This window comes from Lithobates pipiens, unplaced genomic scaffold (assembly GCF_037356315.1).
Source record: "Lithobates pipiens isolate NorthernLeopardFrog02 unplaced genomic scaffold, aLitPip1_a1.2 Scaffold_1, whole genome shotgun sequence".
Taxonomy (NCBI): domain Eukaryota; kingdom Metazoa; phylum Chordata; class Amphibia; order Anura; family Ranidae; genus Lithobates; species Lithobates pipiens.
In genome coordinates, this window is record NW_027507685.1 from 106,936,118 (window position 1) to 106,959,668 (window position 23,551).

A 23,551-nucleotide genomic window follows, 5' to 3' on the forward strand; every position below is an offset into this window, starting at 1 on the left:
TGGAATCAAGCAGAAGTGTAGTCAGTAAACAAGACAAAGGTCGGTAACGAGTGGTTGCAGGTTGGGATCAAGCAGAAGCGTAGTCACTAAACAAGCCAAAGGTCGGTAACGAGTGGTTATAGGTTGGGATCAAGCAGAAGCATAGTCAATAAACAAGACAAAGGTCAGTAATGAGTGGTTGCAGGTTGGGATCAAGCAGAAGCGTAGTTGGTAAACAAGACAAAGGTCGGTAACGAGTGGTTGTAGGTTGGGAACAAGCAGAAGCGTAGTCAATAAACAAGACAAAGGTTGGTAACGAGTGGTTGCAGGTTGGGATCAAGCAGAAGCATAGTCGAGCAACAAGCCCAAGGTTTGTAATGAATTGTAACGAAAATACAGACAGCAGCAAGAGTCATAAGAGTGAGATATTGGCTGGAATGAGCACAAAAATCTGGCAAACAGGAAGATCTAAGGTGTGGCTTAAATAGGAAGTTCTTGGGAGGAGCAAAGAGTTCAAGGGAAACAAGGCACGGTTGTCTAAGAAATCAGGCAGGGAGCTGTGCAGGATCGTAGGTGGCTCAGCAAGAATAGATACCACCCAATACAGCAGAGGTTGCGGGTTCAGATCTGGGTCTTGACAGCCTTACTTGCATCTGCAGTTTGGTTGGTACCAGCCCAGTCAGGCATTTAAAGTGTATGCTTATTGAGTAGCACTTCTGCTTTGGAGTTTGAAATCTGGCCATAACAAATCTGCATGAAGTCTGCATGTTCTCCCTGTGCTTGTGTTGGTTTTATCCAGTACTCCAAAGACATGCTTCAGGCCCATGGCAAAGTTTTTGTTTCTTTCCTCCAATATGAGATGCCCAACATAGCAATAGCACACGAAGGCCCTCAAAAAAGATCAAGCTGTGTGTCACATTGTTATCATATTGACGGCTTTCGCCTGAACATTATATTTATTGTGTACTATTACATTTGCAGGCGTATAGTCAGAGGACAGACACCTGATAGCATGAAGCACAATAAGTTTGACTTCTGCCATGATAAATTGGGGACATGGAAGGTAAAAAATGGAGGAAGCAGAGATGATGATGATGATGATGATGAAGAGTGCCTCATGCCCAGTTTTCAGGGCAATGAACCTATGGTAAGAAATACAATTGACATTTCTATTTGTTTCACTTGATTTTGGCTCTAGCACTAAATTGTATTATAGATTCTAAATTAAGATGGACCTGGACTGAAAAAAATTGAGATTTACTATGTTAAAGCGAACGTTTAGAAATGGTAACTGTGCCTAAGCTTTACCCGAACTACTACCGTATATGTATCTTTTGTCTTGAATTCCTCCTGAAAAATGCCCTGCTATTCCCAAGATGGCCCTGCCTCTGCCAAGATGTCTCTGCCTCTGCTAAGATAGCTCTGCCCTGCTTTTGCCAAGATGGCCCTGCCTCTGCCAAGATGGCCATGTCTCTGCCAGAATGGCCCTGCCTCTGCTGAGATGGTGCTGTCTCTGCCAAGAGGGCTCTCCCTCTGCCAAGATGGCTTTACCTATGCCGAGGTGGTGCTGCCTCTGCCAAGATCTCCCTGCCTCTGCCAAGATGGCCCTGCCTCTGCCAAAATGGCTCTGCCTCTGCCAAGATAGCTCTGCCCTACTTTTGTCAAGATGGCTCTGTCTCTGCCAAGATGGCCCTGCCTCTGCCGAGATGGCTTTACCTATGCCGAGATGGTGACTGTTCCAAGATGGCCCTGCCCCTGCCAAGACGGCCATGCCTCTGCCAAGATGGCCCTGCCTCTGCCAAGATAGCTCTGCCCTGCTTTTGACAAGATGGCCCTGCCTCTGCCTTGTCTCGACCAAGATGGCTCTGCCTCTTCCAAGATGGCCCTGTCTCTACCAAGATGGCTCTGCCCTGTCTCTGCAAATATGACACCCTCTCTGCCAAGATGGCCCTGCCACTGCTGAGATGGCACTGTCTCTGCCAAGATGGCCTTGCCTCTGTCAAAATTGCTGTACCTCTGCCAAGATGGCTCTGCCTCTTCCAAGATGACCCTGCCTCTTCCAAGATGACCCTGCCTCTTCCATGATGGCCCTGCCTCGTCCAAGATGACCCTGCCTCGTCCAAGATGACCCTGCCTCGTCCAAGATGACCCTGCCTCGTCCAAGATGACCCTGCCTCGTCCAAGATGGCCCTGCCTCGTCCAAGATGGCCCTGCCTTGTCCACGATTGCCCTGCCTTTTCCAAGATTGCCCTGCCTTTTCCAAGATTGCCCTGCCTTTTCCAAGATTGTCCTGCCCCTGTCAAAATCAGAGACACAATACAGAACAAAGCAATGCTGCCTGCATTTTCTTTGAGCACAGCTTTCAAAATTCAGTTACTTTTTAAAGTTCATGTCCAAGCATGACAAATTTACCCCCATAAATCGCTCTCCCACACTAGAGCAAGTTCCAGCATCATATTTTCTTTACTTTGTTCCTGTAGCAAGAAAGAATATTTCCTGTGATATAATCACCTGGCTTCTAAAAATTCTTGCATGGAGAGCTCAGTTCCTATTGATGTTGGCACCCCATCCCCCCAGAACTACATCTCCCAAGAGCCCTTTTCCTGTACTCAGGCTCATGTGAGTCAATACAACAGCTTTGTTTTACTAGAAAGGGAATCAATGGGTGCATGTGGAGACGAACAAGGTTAGAGCAGTGACCAGACCGGTTGGGTTTCTAGGGCAGTAAAGGCCTAGTGTTGTCACCCCAAATGTCCATGTATTGCAGAGATATACTATATATATATATAATTTATATTATTATTTTTTTGTCCTGCATTCGTGACAAGGTTTAGTGTATAGGTTCTTATTTTTACTTATTGATTGACTTATTTGTTATCTTTCTAGACCTGGAAGTGGATCTTGGCACCAATAATCTTATATATTTTTGAAAGACTTCTGAGATTTTATCGTTCACAACAGAAAGTTGTTATCATAAAGGTGAGCGCAAATATATATAAGCTAAGATTTACCTCTGTATGATGCCAATAACATTGTCTTTGGGATTATACCCTATACGGCTAAAGATTTTTGGACACCCTGTCAAATGTTTCCTGGTTGCAAGACATCTTGGGCATGTCCAAAGGAGTCTGATAGGTTGAAAGCATTATAAACACGATGAGAACTCTTGAGTTATAAAACAAAATCTGCATGTCCCCCTTTTCTTGGTCATTATATTCTACCAGCACTGGACCTGTCGCTTTAGAGTGGCTGTAAGAATTGGGGGCCAATAAGTAACCAGTTGCTCTTGCTTGTTTTGGTATTCTCTTGACTAGTTCCAGTACGGTTGTCACCCTCTCTTGTCTGGGCATACCATTTCCAAATGCTGATACATCTTCCAGTCAAAACAAAGATTGTAGCATAGTGTTTCGAGATAATGGGAGCCAAATTCAATTTCATTGCAAGGCTGCATTAGCATTATGGTTGCTCTTAAAGTACTGGTTGCATCTGTAAGACCAGATCTCCAGTGCACCCTCTCCCACCCTTTTTAAATCGGATGTCAAGAGCTCCGTAGACGAGAGGTTGCTGTGGCTGCACAGAGAGGTGCAGTATCTGTAGGAAGAATTCTGTCCTCAATGTCACAATGGTAGGGACCAAAGGACACATAACATTGGAAGTCAGTGTTGTATTCCTATTTGTTTTTCTCGTTCAAAAATTTTTATTCTATGTTAAAATAAATTACATGTACAGAATATAAGACAAATTATGTGATACCAGAAATAAAAAGTAGACATATTGAAGTACGGATGATACAAAGCAAAGAAGAATTTCAAGATATTCTCGTGGGAATGACAATAAATGGCCTTATATATTTTAGAATATATATTAGAGTTTAGAGTTTTGACCATAACTTCTAAAGTATGTTTATAGTAAGTATTATATAGTAAGGGAAGAACATAAAAGGTATATAGGAGGGGAAGGGGAGGGAATAATTCTCCGGAGGAGGTTTTAAATATCATCTAATGTTGTAATTCTATAAAAAATCTTAATCACAATAACAATAAAACTTGGTTATCAATATTATCTGACGTATAATATTTAATCCAGGGTTTCCATATGATATCAAACTTTGTCATCTGGTTTTTATCTATAGCGTCCATTTTAGCATGGATGAAAGATTGATTCATTCTACGTTTGGTTTCTGCAATATTCACCACATCTGTTTTCCACGCATTGGCTATAGTCTACTTTGTGGCTATCAGGAGTGTAAGAACTAATTTGAATTGTTTCTGATTCAGAAAGGCTGGTTTTAAATTAAGGAGAGCTATAATTGGGTCTGGAAAAATTGGACGATCAAAAAATGTTGTAATTATCAGAAAGATCTTTTTCCAAAATGATTGTACAATTGAGCAATGCCACCAGGTATGTATATAGGTACCTTTTTCTGGACAGCCACGAAAGCAGAGGCCAGTGTTGTCTGTTGAGAATTTGGCGATTCTCGCAGGAACCAAATACCAGCGTGTGAGAACTTTATATGATGATTCAGACGCCAATATATTTATAGAGGAAGATTTTGTGAAAGACCATATGTTGGACCAAGACCTAGAATCGATCGTACAATCCAAATCTTTTTCCCACTTGGCCACATATTTAGGTATAACAGTATTAGAATTAGATATCAATTGTGTATACAATGATGTAATACGACCTTTAGCATGTGGTTCCTTGAGACAAAATCTTTCAAATTGAGAAATATTATGTAAGTTTACATTTAAATTGAGAAGAGGAGTATAAAAATCTTTGATTTGGAGATATCTGAATATTTCTGATTGTGGAAGCTTATATAATTCACATAGATCTGTAAAATATTTTATTGATGAAGTTGAAGTTAAATTATATAGACAAGTGATACCAGCCTTAGACCAAGCTTTAAAGGTTTTGGGATATTTCCAGGGTAAAAAGTCGGATTCTTGTGGAAAGATAATAGCGGATTTTGTGGAGATTGCAGACCATGTGAATTTCTATACCTATCCCATATAGATAGAGAGTGCTTAGAAATGGAGTTATTTATAGACTTACGATCCGCAGGTTGTAACCATAATATATTGTTTATAGGAAGAGGATCACAGTCTACAGCTTCAATGAGGACCCATAAAGGAATCTCTGTAGAAGAGTGATATTTTGTTAATTGAGATAATTGAGCTGCCTTATAATATATGTTAAAGTCTGGGAATCCCAAACCACCCAAAGCTTTGAGGAGAACAAGTGTTTTTTTGTGAAGTCTAGGTTTTATTTTCCCCCAAGTAAATTTAGTTACTTTTTGTTGAATCAGCCTAAGAAAATATGCAGGAATATGAATCGGGAGAGTTCTGAATAAATATAAAAATTTCGGAAGAACAGACATTTTTATGATATTGATTTTCCCAAACCATGATATCGGCATTGATGACCAATTAGATAAAGACCTTGTAATATTTTTTAATAGAGCTGGGTAATTAGCTGCAAATAAATCGGAGGGGTTAGGAGTAAACTGCACACCCAGATATGGGAGGCTTTGATCTACCCACTTAAAGGGTAGTGAATTTTGTAAAGATTGTTTATCTTTTTCGACAAGTGAAATGTTTAATGCTGAAGATTTTTGAATATTGACCTTAAGGCCCGAAATTAACGAGAATTCTTGTAGTACAACCATAAGATTTGGGGCCGAAACATGTGGAGAAGATAGAAAAAGGAGAATATCGTCTGCGAATAAACAGAGCTTATGATGAAAGCCACCCATTTCAATACCTGTTATAGTGGGTTCCATCCTAATTCTTTGTGCTAAAGGTTCAATGAGTAAAGCAAATAATAATGGCTTTCCTATTTGTTTTTAAGTGCAAAAGTTGGTTGTGGTCCTTAACCAACTCAATACAGTGCATTTACACCCCCTTCCTGACCAGACCAATTTTCAGCTTTCAGCGCTCTCACAGTTTGAATGACAATTACTCAGTCATCCAACACTGTACCCATATGAAACTTGCTTTAGTAATTTTTCTTCATAAAATTTGGCCAAACTTTATACTGCTACATATCTTTGGTAAAAAATAACCCACATTAGTATATATTATTTGGTCTTTGTGAAAGTTATAGAGTCTACAAACTATGGTGCCAATCACTGAAAATTGATCACATCTGATCAGGCCTTCAGTACATCAGGTGAGTCTCATTTCTTGAGACACTAACAAGTCAGGAAAGTACAAATACCCCCCAAATGACCCCTCTTTAGAAAGTAGACATTCCAAGGTATTAAGTAAGTAGCATGGTGAGTTTTTTTAAGTTGTAATTTTTTCCCACAATTCTTTGCAAAATGAAGATTTTTATTTTATTAATTTTTTTACAAAATTGTCATATTATCAGGTTATTTCTCACACACAGCATATGCATACTACAAATTACACCCCAAAATATATTCTGCTACTCTTCCTGAGTATGGCGATACCACATGTGTGAGACTTTTACACAGCCGGGCCACATACAGAGCACCAACATTGAAGTGGCACTATCAGACGTTCTACGAGCAAAAATGACACATCTCATTTCACAGCCACCTATTACAGTTTTGAAGGCCCTGGAGTACCAGGACAATGGAATTGCCTATAAAATGACCCCATTTTGGAAAGCAAACACCCCATATAATCTGTGAGGCATAATGAGTCTTTTGAACGGTTCATTCTTTTTCAGAAGTTTTTGGAAAATGTGGAAAAAAATGAAAACAAAGTTGTCAATTTATAAGATATTTCTAACACATAGCATGTACATAGCAAAAAATACATTCCAAAACACATTCTGCTACTCCTCCCGAGTATGGCGATACCACATGTGTAGGACTTTTACACAGCCTGGTCACATACAGGGGCCGAACATTGAAGTAGTACCTTCAGGCATTCTAGGAGCATAAACGACACATCTCATTTAATTCCTATCCATCACACTTTTGAAGGTCCTGGAGCACCAGGACAATGGAATTATCCACAATATGACCCCATTTTGGAAAGCAAACACCCCAACGTATATTCTATGAAGCATGGGCTGCAAATAGGTACTCTGATGGGCTGGTGACAGGTACTTGAGTACTCTGGTGGCCTGGTGACAGTTACTCAGGTACTTGATGGCCTGGTGACAGGTACTCGGGTACTCTGATGGCCTGGTGAAAGGCTCTCTGATGGGCTGGTGACAGGTACTTGAGTACTCTGATGGCCTGGTGACAAGTACTTGAGTACTCCAATGGCCTGGTGACAGGTACTCGGGTACTTGATGGCCTGGTGACAGGTACTAGGGTACTCTGATGGCCTGGTGACAGGTACTCGGGTACTCTGATGGCCTGGTGACTGGTATTTGGGTACTCTGAAGGGTGGTGATAGGTACTCAGGTACTCATATGGATTGTGACAGGTACTCGGTACTCAGATGAACTGGGACAGGTACTCGGGTACTCAGATGGACTGGGACAGGTACTCGGGTACTCTGATGGGCTGTGACAGGTACTCGGTTACTCGGATGGACTGTGACAGGTACTCGGTTACTCGGATGGACTGTGACAGGTACTCGGGTACTCGGATGGACTGTGACAGTTACTTGGGTACTCGGATGGGCTGTGACAGGTACTTGGGTACTCTGATGGGCTGTGACAGGTACTCGGATGGACTGTGACAGGTACTCGGGTACTCTGATGGGCTGTGACAGGTACTCGGTTACTCGAATGGACTGTGACAAGTACTGGGGTACTCTGATGGGCTGTGACAGGTACTTGGGTACTCTGATGGGCTGTGACAGGTACTCGGGTACTCTGATGGGCTGTGACAGGTACTCGGATGGACTGTGACAGGTACTCGGGTATTTTGATGGGCTGTGAAAGGTACTCGAGTACTCAGATGGACTGTGACAGGTACTCGGATGGACTGTGACAGGTATTTGGGTACTCTGATGGGCTGTGACAGGTACTCAGGTACTCTGATGGGCTGTGACAGGTACTCCAGTACTCTGATGGGCTGTGACAGGTACTCGGGTACTCTGATGGGCTGTGACAGGTACTCGGATGGGCTGTGACAGGTACTCGAGTACTCAGATGGACTCTGATGGCCTGGTGACAGTTACTCAGGTACTTGATGACCTGGTGACAGGTACTCGGGTACTCTGATGGCCTGGTGACAGGTACTCGGGTACTCTGATGGCCTGGTGAAAGGTTCTCTGATGGGTTGGTGACAGATACTTGAGTACTCTGATGGCCTGGTGACAAGTACTTGAGTACTCCAATGGCCTGGTGACAGGTACTCGGGTACTTGATGGCCTGGTGACAGGTACTAGGGTACTCTGATGGCCTGGTGACAGGTACTCGGGTACTCTGATGGGCTGTGACAGGTACTCGGGTACTCTGATGGGCTGTGACAGGTACTCGGATGGACGGTGACAGGTATTTGGGTACTCTGATGGGCTGTGACAGGTACTCGGGTACTCTGATGGGCTGTGACAGGTACTCCAGTACTCTGATGGGCTGTGACAGGTACTCGGGTACTCTGATGGGCTGTGACAGGTACTCGGATGGGCTGTGACAGGTACTCGAGTACTCAGATGGACTGTGATGGGTACTCAGATGGACTGTAACGGGTACTCGGATGGACTGTGACAGGTATTTGGGTACTCTGATGGGCTGTGCCAGGTACTCGGGTACTCTGATGGGCTGTGACAGGTACTCGGATGGGCTGTGACAGGTACTCGGGTACTCTGATGGGCTGTGACAGGTACTCGGATGGGCTGTGACAGGTACTCGAGTACTCTGATGGGCTGTGACAGGTACTCTGATGGACTGTGACAGGTACTCAGATACTCTGATGGACTGTGACAGATACTTGGGTACTCTGATGGACTGTGAGTGACAGGTACTATGATGGGTGGTGACAGGTCCTCTTTATTGGGGGGGGGCAATCAGTGTGATTTGTGTGTACTGTTATGCCGCGTACACACGATCAGACTATCCGGCGTGTGAGGGCTCCGGCGGACTTGGAAAGTAGTTTTGACTCAAAAATTGTCCGCCGGACTGCGAGTCTGGGCGGACAATCCGGCCATGTGTGTGCTAGTTCGCCGTACTTTTGAAATGAACAGAAAAGAAGAACAAGAAGAGAAGGCGGCGGCGATAGAAGACCGGGCCACCGCTTGTAAAAGAGCTGGAAGAAGGCGCGGGGGCCCGGCAAGAAGAACCGAAGAGGGGGACAAGACTCCTGAAGTCGGAAGAAGAGGCGGCGGCGACAGAAGACCAGGCCACCGCTAGTAAAAGAGCTGAAGGAAGAAAGCGGAGGCCGGGCAAGAAGAACCGAAGAGGGGGACAAGACCCTCGAAGAGCGGGACAAGACCCCCGAAGTCGGAAGAAGACACCCGGGCAGCGACGAAGAAGAAAGCCGGGCTCCTCCGCTAGTAAAAGAGCTAGCAGAAGATAGCGGAGGAGTCCGGTGAGAACCCCCCCAAGACGGAAGAAGACCTCCGGAGCTGTGCAATAAATTATTTTAAACCCTTGTGTGGTCTTTTTTTTTTTTTTTTACCAGGTGAATGGGTAGGGGTACATTGTACCCCATACTCATTCACATAGGGTGGGGGCCGGTAAAGGGGGCTCATTCCGATAAGCCCCCCGCCCGCAGACCCCGACAACCAACGGCCAGGGTTGTCGGGAAGAGGCCCTTGTCCTCATCAACATGGGGACAAGGTGCTTTGGGGTGGGGGGGCCGCGTGGCTTGTCCCCAACCCCTTTCCTGACCAGCTGGGCTGCGTGCTCGGATAAGGGTCTTATATGGACTTTGGGGGGACCCCCACGCCGTTCTTTCAGCGTAGGGTTTCCCCTTTAAGTCCATACCAGGTGACGGGGCCAGCGACATGTCAATGTCGCCGCCAAGGGTGGCGACATTGACTTACTTCGCTAGACCCGTCTACCTGGAGCCACTTTCAAAATGAATGAACTTGACCTAGTCCGCCGCAAAAGTCCGGTTGTGTGTGGGCAGGTCCACTTGTTCGGAAAGTCCGGCGGACTTCCCGGGGGTCTGTCCGCCGGGCTAAGTCCGCCGGACAGTCTGATCGTGTGTACGCGGCATTAGCGGTTATCTCCGTGACACACCGCCACCGAAGGAACAGGGATGCACACGCACGATCGAGCGCATTCCCTGTTTCAACGGGAGGATGTCATATGATGGCCTCCCGCCACAATAGGTGCGCCACCTGGCCGTCATTTGAAGGCCGGGAGTCAGCAACCAGTTAAAGGTGCTTTTCTGTCTACCATTAGTGCTGTTAATTTGGTCACAATCTTGGTCCCTGATTTGTGAAAAGCCAGCCATTGTCAACCAGGGTTTTGTGGAACCCTAGGGTTCCTCCAGGGTTGTCCAAGGGTTCCTTGAGCTGTTCCTTACTGTCCTTCCATCTGATGGTGCCTGCATAGTTCCAGGTCCAATGACACATGGTAGAGCCAGCAGCATGACTACAAGGGTCTCATTCTAGCCACCCCTCTATCGGCAGCATTCTTCAGACTTGCCACCACCAACGTAAGGGGCATTTTCCCCAATGACCCCTGATGGACTAATCTTACCAGGGGTTCCCTGAGATATGAAAATTATTTCAAGGGTTCTTCTGGGGTAAAAAGTTTGAGAAAGGCTGATCTAAGCCCTTAAATTGTCAACTCAGTATTTTGGTAATCCATCTATTTTCAGCTTTCTGAGATCAGAATCCTGATAGTTTCCACCAGCAAATCCATGCTTCTTTATGGGGGTTCCTGCCAAAGAGCAGATCCTTCTTATATTCTGCACCTCAAGGGAGCCCAAGCCAGCTGCTTTTGACATTGATGTTCTATAATGACCAGTAGCTGATTTTATTGTCCAATTCGCAACAGATTTGGGTGTGCTTCATGGAGAATGGGAAAAGTGTGTCTACAACACTTGGCCAAAAACCAAATAAGTTTAAAAGTGTTGGGTGGTTAAGGAAGTGAAGGTAAGCAATAATAAATGTTTACCTTGAAGCATGAACTTTAAGTTGGCATGTTTTGCAGCAAATTACTCCACGGAATTTTTATGAAAATGTCTAATGCACTTTATTAACAAGAGTGTGTGGACTACTCCCAAATCTATTCCGGTCTATTGAAGGGTACAATCATTGCTACATCAAACATAGGCATGTTGGACAATTGTGCTTATTAGACATGTGCAAGTAATTTCGTTACGAATCGAAATTCGGACAAAATAATGAATAATGTAATGAATTTCAACAAATCCAAAATAAATTGTAACAAAACAAATTGTCCAAATTAAAAAATGTATTTAAATTCCAAATGTAAACATATTGCAATAAATACAGTAAGGTATAAAGATGATGATTCCTACTTAGGATGTTTTATAGAATAGAATAAAAAAATAGAATAGAAAATAAAAAGATAAAATAGATAAGCTAGATAATAAAAATAAAATAAAACGATAAGATAGAAAATAATAAACTAAATAGAATAAAACAAATATAGCCATCTTCTGAAACTCAAATTTTCTAATTGATATGAAAATAACGAATATACAAAACTAATTCTGAATATGAATCATTTTAACCTAACCAATATGATTAAGCTAAATATTTAACTTAACGAATGAATCGGAAACCAAACAAATTTTTCTGTCGTGCGCATCTTTTATGGCTCTTCCAACCTCGTGAAGGTCCTTTTCCGTTCCAATATGACTGTGTCCCAAAGCCAGCTCCATAAATAAGTACCGTAGTTTGAGTTTGGTGTGGAGGTCTCCACAGAACCCTGACCTCAACTCTACTGAACACCTCTGGGATGACTTGGAATTTGTGAGCCAGGTCTTCTCATCCAATATCGGCCCTGACCCTCATAAATCACCCACCAATTCCCACAGACACCTTCCAAAATCTTGTAGAAATATTTCCTAGGAGAGTGAAAGCTGTTATAGCCTGAAATGGGAAACCAACTCTAAATGAATAACAATGGCTTGGGGGATGGAATGGCAAACTCATAGGTGTGATGATCGGATCTCCACCAGTGTTCATTTCATTGGTGAAATGAACACTGGTAGTAAAGATTTTAGTTGCCTAAAACTAAAACTATTCAGATGACTAAGATACGATTAAAGCTAAAATGGCCTTTTGGTTAAAAGACAATGACTATGACTAAAACTAAATTGAAATTTGACGTCAAAATTAACACTGATCTCCACAAACATTTGGCCATGTAGTCTATGCCATTCAGTTAAATACTTTAATCTCTAAACTAGTAAAACAACAGAGATGGTGTGATTTAGTTGCTATAGGTTAACAAGGCTACCTGTTTAATTACAGTATTTTTGTTCTTTTTCAAGACTGTCAGTCATCCATCCAAAGTCTTAGAAATACAAATGAAAAAGCGTGGATTCAGAATGGAAGTTGGCCAGTACATATTCATCAACTGCCCATTGACTTCGGCCCTGGAATGGCACCCGTTTACTCTCACCTCTGCTCCAGAAGAAGACTTCTTCTCTGTACATATCCGATCTGCGGGGGATTGGACAGATAGACTCATTCAAGTTTTTAATGATCAAGATCAGAAAACACCTTGGTGAGAATTACCAATGACGAAAAGTTCTTCTCAAAGATCAAACCATTTGTACACTTTTCCACTGCCAAGTACTATTATTTCATGTATTATTCTTTATCACCCATTGATGTTGAGGGGTTTCCTCGAACATATGTACACCACTCCTAAGATTTTCTATAATCCCACATATAATTAAGTATGTGGACCAATAGATCAATGCTTGAATAGATTTTCCAAGATTCTTCTTCTACTAAGGAGGCATTTGTTCAGTGATAGGAAACCCTAAGCTCATTGGTGTTTGTGTGTGTCCCTTCAAGATAGATTCACTCCCTTTACTTCACCATTGTCACCGAGACAGAAATTGTTGGGAAATCCAAAATTTTACATTTAAAAAGGAGGATGAGATGTTGGACAATGGTCTCCAACCAATACAAATAGCGGTCTTTACCTCAGCCCAATGGCTTAGGTTTGGCCCCTCTTCACAAAAACGAGGGCCCCTCCAAAAGGGAGGAAGGATTGAAGGGGAATAATTATAGAGTATCACTAAGAGTCTGCGGGGGCTGCTGACATCCAAGATGGTGGCACACAGCCGCAGTCTCAGGACTTTTGTGATGTCTATACAAGGGAGGCTTTGACAAGGAAGTGACACGCCTAAAAACCACATACAACCTTATGGGAGGATTATTGTTGAAATGAATGGTCTGGCGTCAGGGTCGCTTTAACCACTTGCTGCCCACCATATAGTAAAATGACTGCGGCAAAGTGGTTGTGTTATCCTGACCGGACGTCATATGAAGTGATCAGGATAACCGAGCTGGCACGCACCCGTGGTGGGGGGTGCACAGGGTGGTGATTGGAGGTGCTGTGTGTCAGTCTTGCACACCCCAACTCCAGTCATGGTATGGAGCCTCTGACGGAGGCTTCTTACCACGTGATCATTGCGTGAACCAGGAAGTACCTCTATCTACACCTCCCCTACTGGTAATACTATACAGCTTTTTGTTGCCGGAAGACAGATTGCTCTTAAGTGGACACATTCACCGACTGTGTCCGATTTGGATTGTAGATCTCAATAGGATTGTTCTCTTTTGAAAAGCATACATAATCCCTAAGGAACTCCCTGAATAATAAATTTGATGTTATCTGGTCTAGATGGCTTCAATCTATGACTTGGGGGGGGGGGGGGGGGTGGCAGAGTTTGTTTGAAGGGGGGATGGTCTGGGTTTTTTTTTTTTTTTGGTTTTTGTGTGTGATTTCTATTTTTTATGATTTGGTCTCTATTGTGTCAATGTTGTTTTCATATAAAATAATAAAAAGGATTTGATTAAAAAAAAAGAGGAAGTGGCGGTAAACTGCTTTCCACGAGATTCATGCTGACAGAGAGAGTCAATCGGCGTCTCTCCCTGTCGGGGGAGGGGGGGTGTCTGTGCTGATAATCAGCACATTGATTATCAGAGCGACCCCCATCAGCTGCCAATCAGTGCCCATCACCTGCCAGCCTGTCCCTCTCTATAAACACCTGTCAGTGCCCATAAAAGTGACAATCAGTGCCCCATCGGTAATGCCTGTCAGTAACTCCCCATCAGTGCTGACTATCCATTGCCACCTATCAGTGCCCATCAGTACCAGTACCATCAGTGTTGCCTATCCAGTGCCACCTATCAGTGCCCATCACTGCCGCCTATCAGTGGCGTCAGTGTTTCCTATCAGTGGCGTCAGTGTTTCCTATCAGTGGCGTCAGTGTTGCCTATCAGTGCCCATCAGTTGTTTTTTTTCAAAATCGCCGGTATTTTTTTGTTTATAGTGCAAAAATGTAAAACCGCAGAGGTGATCAAATACCACCGAAAGAAAGCTCTATTTGTGGGAACAAAATTATAATAATTTAGTCTGGGTTCCGTGTTGCATGACCACACAATTGTCATTCAAAGTGCGACAGCGCTGAAAACGAAAAATTGTCCTGGGCAGGAAGGGAGGGGGGAAAGAAAGTGGCTGGTATTGAAGGGGTAAAGCATTGTAACGTTTAGAACAGCATTCGACATCAACACAATCAAGAGTGACGTAAAACGCCTAATTTCATATTGAATACGAGATGAGAGACAAGAGTATTGAATTTTATTCCTTCCCTCCACATTGTTTTCCCTATTAGTCTGAAGGTTGATGGACCATTTGGGACAGCTAGTGAAGATGTCTTTAAGTACGACGTCAGCATGCTAGTAGGGGCCGGTATCGGAATCACGCCCTTCGCTTCCATCCTAAAATCCATATGGTACAAGTTTCAGCATGAAGATGAAAGGCTGAAAACCAAAAAGGTAACAGAGATTCATTTTGGGGTTGTCTTCCTTATTTGCCTTGTTAGCCAATTAACTTGGAATAGCTCATGAATCTGAAGAACTGAGGTCTGAGCGAATCACAACCGACACTCTGCCTAACTGATCGGATTATTGTGACGTGAAATTAAAAGCAAAGTGACGGATATAGTCCGTATTACTTGCTGCATTTCCCCCTTCCCTCCAGTCTTGTTGCCCGCCCCCTGAGTCTTTGGGACCTCGTGAGGACCCCCCATCAACAGACCCAATAAGAAGTGTTCACGTCACCAGATAGTGACATGGGCACCCAATGAAGAACCTTCCCACTCTGCAGTGAAGAAGAAAAAAGACGTAAGACCCCCCCCCCCCCTTCTAATCACATGACTATAGAATTATTAAAGTATTTGGGAAATGTCCGTTGTTTTTATTTGGTGGATTAGCTAGAGTAGGGTTCTCCAAACTTCTTTATCAACAAAGGGCCAGTTTACAGTCCTTCAGACAGATTGGGCCTAGTGGGGGTAGAAAATGTCTCAGGCCCAGCATCAGTGGGATTAATTATTACCTCAGTGTTGGTGGTCAGTAGGAGAAAGGATAGTGCCCCATCATTGGTATCAGTGGGAGGGATAGTGCTCCATCATTGGTATCAGTAGGAGGAATAGTGCCCCATCATTGGCAGCAGTAGGAGGAATAGTGTCCCATCATTTGTATCAGTGGGAAATACATTCCCCAGTCACAAAAAAAAAAAAAAGTCACCCAAGTCCCTGAAACATTGATATGAAAACTCCTAATCCTTCTTTCACTCTTGCAGATATATCTTTACTGGATCTGTCGGGAGACCGGAGCTTTTGCCTGGTTTGCTGATCTTCTCCACTCTCTGGAACAGGAGATGATGTGCTCCGGAAAGGATGGATTCCTGAACTATCGACTCTTCCTAACAAGCTGGGACAGCAGCATTGTATGTGTGGGGTTATTTCTTATTGATACATTTTATTTATTAGGAATTCACTAAAGCAATTCATTCTTTTTACCCCAGTGCAGTGTTTCTCAATTCAAGTCCTCATGGCCCAGTAACAGGTCATGTTTTCAGGATTTCCCTCAGATGAAACAGCTGGGGTAATTACTAAGGCAGTGAAACTGATCAAATCACCTGTGCAAAATAACGGAAAGCCTGAAAACATGACCTGTTAGTGGGCCATGAGGACTGGAATTGAGAAACACTGCCCCAGTGGAACCCTTTAAATTACTTTCAATGTCCCTTGGAACCACTACAAAAGTTAATTGGTGGTCAGTGGGAAGAATGTTCCTTACATTGGCGATCAGTGGGAAGAATGCCCCTTATATTGGCGATCAGTGGGAAGAATGCTCCTTACATTGGCGATCAGTGGGAAGAATGCCCCTTATATTGGCGATCAGTGGGAAGAATGCTCCTTACATTGGCGATCAGTGGGAAGAATGCCCCTTACATTGGTGATCAGTGGGAAGAATGTTCCTTACATTGGTGATCAGTGGGAAGAATGCTCCTTACATTGGCGATCAGTGGGAAGAATGCCCCTTACATTGGCGATCAGTGGGAAGAATGTTCCTTACATTGGTGATCAGTGGGAAGAATGTTCCTTACATTGGTGATCAGTGGGAAGAATGTTCCTTACATTGGTGATCAGTGAGAAGAATGTTCCTTACATTGGTGATCAGTGAGAAGAATGTCCCTTACATTGGTGATCAGTGAGAAGAATGTTCCTTACATTGGTGATCAGTGAGAAGAATGTTCCTTACATTGGTGATCAGTGAGAAGAATGTCCCTTACATTGGTGATCAGTGAGAAGAATGCTCCTTACATTGGTGATCAGTGAGAAGAATGTTCCTTACATTGGTGATCAGTGAGAAGAATGTTCCTTACATTGGTGATCAGTGAGAAGAATGTTCCTTACATTGGTGATCAGTGAGAAGAATGTTCCTTACATTGGTGATCAGTGAGAAGAATGTTCCTTACATTGGTGATCAGTGAGAAGAATGTTCCTTACATTGGTGATCAGTGAGAAGAATGTTCCTTACATTGGTGATCAGTGAGAAGAATGTTCCTTACATTGGTGATCAGTGAGAAGACTTTCCTCTCTTACAGTGGTAGTCAACACGCCAGCCTTTGTCAGACCTCCGCATAGACACCGCTGCTTCCATACAGGATCCCTTTCTACAGCATGCTGGCAGAGGACAGGCTTTTCTACTCTTTCTAAAGGAAAAACCTTAACACATTCAACACTTAATTATGGTGCACATGACATATTACAGCATGTGGCCCGTTAAACTGAAAACACAATTGGGCTTTATCGTACAAAGATTTGGCTTTTCTAGAACGTAGCAGTTTATTAAAGCGTTTGCTTTTTTTTTTTCAGTCTTGTAACCAATTTATTTTCTTCTCTCAGGCTGGACACGCAATTATTAACTTCGATGTGGAAACCGACGCGGTGACGGGGCTGAAACAGAAAACCTGTTATGGACGACCGATCTGGGAGAACGAGTTTTCAAATGTAGCCGATGCACATCCCAGGTGTGTCTTCACCTTAAAGTATATGTGACCCCTCCCCTCACCCCTTGTAAAACAACCCATAGAAATGAAAGGCAAAACATATTTATACAATATATATATATATATATATGTGTGTGTGTGTGATATATATATATATATATATATATATATATATATATATAACCACTTGTCTATCCCCCCCCCCCCCCCAGGCATTTTCTGGCTCTTTTTCTTTACATGTAGCAATCTGTATTTTTTGCTAGAAAATGACTTAGCACTCCCAAACATTATATCGTTTTTTTTTTTTTTACAGCAGAGGCACTAGAGAATAAATTGGTGGGTGTTGCAATTTTTTGTCATGCAGTGTTTGCGCAGCGTGTTTTTCAAACGCAGATTTTTTTTGGGGGGGGGGGGGGGAATACTTTTTTGAATTTTAATGCAAAAAAAAAAAAAAAAACGCAATACTAACCTATTTTTTTTGTCAAAATGTAAAAAAAAAGATGATGTTAGGCCGAGTAAATAAATACCAAACATGTCACGCTTTAAAATTGCAACGGTGACAAATTATGTACATTTTACTATCTGTAGGCGACCAGGCAGATCGTCTGTTGATACAGAGTGTGAACAGCGATCTGTCATCTCCCCCACACAGTCCCCTCCCCCCTTCAGTTAGAACACGTAGCAGGAAACACATAAACCCCTTGATTGCCCCCTAGTGTTAACTCCTTCACTGCCAGTGAAATTTTTACAGTAATCGGTGCATTTTTATAGCACTGATTGCTGTATTAATGCCAAGTGTCCCAGAAATGTGTCAAAATTGTCCACCGCAATGTCGCGGTCACAATAAAAATCGCAAATCTCCGCCATTACTAGTGAAAAAAAAAAATAATAATAAAAATGCCATAAAACTATCCCCTATTTTGTAGACGCTATATCTTTTGCGCAAACCAATCAATATACACTTATTGCTAATTTTTTTTTTTTTTACCAAAAATATGTAGAAGAATGCGTATCAGCCTAAACTGAGGGGAAAAAAAAGTTTTTTTATATATAGATTTTTGGGGGATATTTATTATAGCAAAAAGTAAAAAAAAAAAAAGTAGATACTATTTTGGAGGGCAACCCAAGTTTTCCTTTGCCAAAGTAAAGAGGAAAGCCACCGAAGGTCTTCAAACGAGCTCAAGCAATCCCAAAGAGCCACAAAAGATCTTGTAGGCCAGTGGTCATCAGCCCTGTTCCTCGGGGCCCATTAACAGGCCAGGTTGGCAAGATAAATGAAATACAGCACAGTCGTGTAGTGGTTAGCACTCTCGCCTAGCAGTAAAAAGGGTTGCTGGTTCGAATCCCAACCATGACTACTACCTGGAGTTTGCATGTTCTCCCTGTGCCTGCGTGGGTTTCCTCCGGGTACTTCCGGTTTCCTCCCATACTCCAAAGACATGATGGTAGGTTAATTTGCTTCTGTACAAAATTGGCCCTAGTATATAAATGGGGACCTTGGGTTGTGGGCTTCTTGAAGGTAGGGACCGGTGTGAGTGTGCAATGTACAGGGATAGGGACAATTGTAGACACTCACGCAGGTTGGACTAGTGTCTTTAGTCAACCTTACTAACTATGTAACATCACAAGTGATATCATTTGCTGCTCAGTGATTGCAGTATTCTAGTCTGCTTCTCCGCCAAGGTAATACATAAAACCTGGGCTGTTGGTGGGGCCCTGAGGACAGGGTTGATGACCACTGCTGTAGGATATTGTGAAGAAAATTACCTCTCCTGTTGGGGCTACTTGAGAAACATTGGTGGTGTAGGCCAGTGCTTCTAAAGTACCCCCGACAGGTCATGTTTTGGAAATTTCTCTTGGAGAAAATAGCTGTCCATAAAATGCCAAGCCACTGACTCTGAATTAAAGCACCTGTGCAAGATAAAAGGAAAAGCTGCAAATACGGCCTGTTTGGGGGTACTTGAGGACTGGAGTTGAGAAACACTGGTGTATGCAACCATGCTATATATTACCCTCGTAATATAGATGTAACCTAAAACTCATGGCCACTAATGCCGCGTACACAGATCAAACAATCGGGTGAAAAAGTCCGGCAAACTCAAGTCCGCCGGACAATCCCCACTGTGTGTAGCCTCCGGCGTACTTTTTTGACCAGAAAGTACGGCGGACTTACAAAGTAGCTTTGCACTCCAATCTTCCCGCCGGACTTGCATTTCGGCGGACAATCCGGCCGTGCGTATGCCAGGCCGCCGTACTTTTGAAATAAAAAAGGACTTTTCCCGCCCGGAGAAAAGTCCGCTCATTTTGAGTACGTCTCCAGGTAGGCTGGGCTCGCGAAGGATGTGTCGCTAGCCCCGCCACCTGGTATGGACTTAAAGGGGAACCCAAACGCCGGAAAAAAATTTGGGTCCACATCAGACCCTTGTCCGAGCGAGCGCCCCCCCCCCCCTCCTGAGCCGTACCAGGCCACGTGCCCTCAACATGGGGGGTGCCTTGAGGAAGGGGGGGGGCCGCGTGGCCCCCCCACCCCAAAGCACCTTGTCCCCATGTTGATGAGGACAAGGGTCTCTTCCCGACAACCCTGGCCGTTGGTTGTCGGGGTCTGCGGGCAGGGGGCTTATCGGAATCCGGAAGCCCCCTTTAATAAGGGGGGCCCCGGATACCAGCCCCCCACCCTATGTGAATGAGTATGGGGTACAATATACCCCTACCCATTCACCTGTAAAATAAAGTACAAAAAAAAAACACAACACACAAGGGTTAAAATAATTTATTGCACAGCTCCGGGGGTCTTCTCGCCAGACTCCTCCGCTATCCTATTCTAGCTCTTTTACTAGCGGAGGAGCCCGGCTTTCTTCCTCACCGCCGCCCTCTTCTTCCGACTTCGGGGGTCTTGTACCCCTCTTCGGTTCTTCTGCCAGGCCACCGCACCTTCTTATAGCTCTTTTACAGGCGGTGGCCCGGTCTTCTGTCGCCGCCTTCTGTTCTTCTCTTCAGATGTTGCCTCGTCGCATCCTCCGCTCACAATGGCTTCCGACGCGACGCGTGGCGACTTATATAGGGACATCACCGGATGATGTCCCCGCACATTATGGTGTCACAGTCCCAGAGGATGCTGGGACTGTGACATCATAATAGGCGGGCACATCAGCCGGGGATGTCCCTATATAAGTTGCAGCGCGCCCGATCACCGTCATTGTGAGCGGAGGGAGCGACGAGGCAACATCTGAAGAGAAGAACAGAAGGCGGCGACAGAAGACCGGCAGAAGAATCGAAGAGGGGGACAAGACCCCCAAAGTCGGAAGAAGAGGGCGGCGAGGAAGAAAGCCGGGCTCCTCCCCTAGTAAAAGAGCTAGAAGAAGATAGCGGAGGAGTCCGGCGAGAAGACCCCCGAAGACGGAAGACCCCTGGAGCTGTATATATTAAATAAACTATTTTAGCCCTTGTGTGTTGTGTTTTTTTGTACTTTATTTTACAGGTGAATGGGTAGGGGTACATTGTACCCCCATTACTCATTCACATAGGGTGGGGGGCCAGTATCCAGGGGGCCCCTTAATAAAGGGGGCTCCCGGATTCCGATAAGCCCCCCGCCCGCAGACCCCGACAACCAACGGCCAGGGTTGTTGCGAAGAGACCCTTGTCCTCATCAACATGGGGACAAGGTGCTTTGGGGCGCACGGCCCCCCTTTCCCCAAGGCACCCCCCCATGTTGAGGGCACGCGGCCTGGTACGGCTCAGGAGGGGGGAGGGGCGCTCGCTCGCCCCCCCCCCTTTCCTGGCTGGCCGGGTAGCGTGCTCGGACAAGGGTCTGATGTGGACCTGGGGGACCCCCCCACCCCCATTTTTTAGGCGTTGGGGTTCCCCTTTAAGTCCATACCAGGTGGCGGGGCTAGCGACGTCTCCTTCGCGGGCCCCCGCCTACCTGGAGACGTGCTCAAAATGAGCGGACTTTCCTCCGCGTGTGTGGGCGAGTCCGTTCATTTCAAAAGTACGGCGGACTTAGTACCCCGTATTAGTCTGCTGAAAAAGTGCCATGTGTGGGCAAGTAGCCCGTTCGGGAAGTCCGTCGGACTATGTCCGCCGGATAGTCAGCTACGTGTGTATGCGGCATAAGAGGAACAGTGCTGATCTTTTAAAAAAAAAATAATAATTATGTAACAATATGTTCACATTTCATTCAAGGGGATTGTTTTTTTGGTCTTCGTAGGTCAACTGTTGGCGTGTTCCTTTGTGGCCCCCAAGCTCTGGGGAAGAGCCTACAGCAGTGCTGCCATCAGTACTCGAGTATGGACCCCAGAAAAGTTCAGTTCTACTTCAACAAGGAGAACTTCTGAGTTGGTGCGATGACGGAGGCGGGACTGCTCCAAGACACGGAGAGACATAGAACAGATATGAAGGGACACAAAACACATGTCAGAAGTGATGGATTCCTCGGGAATATAAAACAAATCGGACGTCTGGTTTTTTTGTTTTTTTTTCCTTTGGTTTCCTGGTCTCTTCCGTAAAGAGATGAAGACTTGGCAGTTCCTGTCCTGACTTTTCATCTAAAGTGTTTGTGCACCAATTCCCCGGATGTCGGTCATATGGTGGGGGATCAGAAATGACCTGCTTACAGAAAGTAATATTATTTACAATAGTAGCGTCTACCCTCAAAAAACAAAATGTTACAAAACCTCACTACCATGACATGAGATATGATATGGGATTCCATCCTGTGGCTAGATATGGTAAGGGATTCTGGTCCCATGGCTAGAGGTGGTGAGATCTCTCATCCCATGGCTTGATATGATATGGGATCCTATCCAAGGGCTATATACTGGATATGAGATCCCATCCCATGGCTAGATGTGGTGAGGAATCCCATCCAATGACTGGCTATGATATGGGATCCAATTCCACAGCTAAATATGATACAGAATCCCATCCAATGCCTATACACGTTACGGGGCCCAATGCTGTGGCCAAATACGACATGGAATGAGCCTGTGATACGTATGTACAAGGGAGGAGCCTGCGATACATACGTACATGGGATTATTTTCACTTTTTATTTTTAATAAATTTGCAAAGATTTCAAACAAACTTCTCTCACGTTGTCATTATGGGGGATTGTTTCAAGAATTTTTAAGAAAATAATTAATTGAATCTATTTTGGAATAAGGCTGTAACATAACATAAAATGTGGAAAAAGTGAAGCGATGTGAATACTTTCCGGATGCTCTGTATATGGGTGGGTAGTGGGTCCTTATTAATGGGATTAAATATTGAGAAAAAGGAGAAATTAAAAAACAAAAAGGAGGAATTACAAACCACAGAATACATAATTTCAGGTCCAAAATACCTTTTAATTTAAAATGTACCTCAGTCGTCCATACGGGCCAGCCTCACTGATCAGCATCGTTCAATATATTAGAGAGAGCTGAACACCAGGCAGAGCAAAAACACCAATTCATTAAAGTTCTTGTGCATTAAAAAAAAAAAAAATAAAAAAAAAAAAATGAAAGGGTTAGTTCACTTCTACCAAAAAGCTGTCTATGCCAGTAAAGAGTGCCTGTAGATAAAACACAAACTGTGCAGCTTTAACCAAAGTTGAATAATGCCTTTGCTATAGGTGAAGACCATTCAGTACCTCCTGAAGCCTGGATGAAAAAAAAAAATTTTCCCAGGGATGACGTTATTCCATCTGGCCTTGTTGCATTAGGTGTAGGCCATTTATGTAACTGGCCAAAAAACTCCCAGGGACGATATCATCCCATCCTGCCGTGTTGCTATAGGTGTAGAACTATTGAAATACCTCCCGAAGCCTGGCCAAAAAATTCCCAGAAATATCCTGCAATCCTGCCTTGTTGCTGTAGGTGTAGACCAATTACGTAGCTCCTGAAGCCAGGTCAAAAAACTCGCAGAGATAATGTCCTCCCATCCTGCTTTGTTGCTATAAAATGTAAGTCATCCCATCCTGCCTTGTTGCTGTAGGTCACCCCATACTGGCTTGTTGCTATGGGTGTAGACCATTTCTGTACCTCCCGAAGCCTGGCCAAAAAACTCCCAGAAATATCATCCAATCCTGCCTTGTTGCTATAGGTGTAGACCATTTACGTAGCTCCCAAAGCCTGGCCAAAAACCTCCCAGAGATGACATCACTCCATCCTGCCTTGTTGTTGTAGGTCACCCCATCCTG

At 44.2% G+C, this 23,551-nt stretch overlaps 1 protein-coding gene across 1 annotated transcript in view; it reads left to right on the forward strand.

Annotated features, from left to right (window-relative positions):
- The window catches only part of NOX1 (NADPH oxidase 1), a 65,190-nt gene extending 42,735 nt beyond the window's left edge, over positions 1–22,455 (forward strand). The window contains exons 7-13 of the mRNA XM_077470655.1: positions 961–1,126; positions 2,866–2,958; positions 12,329–12,564; positions 14,690–14,852; positions 15,658–15,804; positions 17,270–17,394; positions 21,581–22,455. Of these exons, the coding sequence (XP_077326781.1) occupies positions 961–1,126; positions 2,866–2,958; positions 12,329–12,564; positions 14,690–14,852; positions 15,658–15,804; positions 17,270–17,394; positions 21,581–21,707 (1,057 nt within the window). The 3' untranslated portion in view covers positions 21,708–22,455. The remainder of the gene's footprint in view (positions 1–960; positions 1,127–2,865; positions 2,959–12,328; positions 12,565–14,689; positions 14,853–15,657; positions 15,805–17,269; positions 17,395–21,580) is intronic.
- The last annotated feature ends 1,096 nt before the right edge of the window (positions 22,456–23,551 follow it).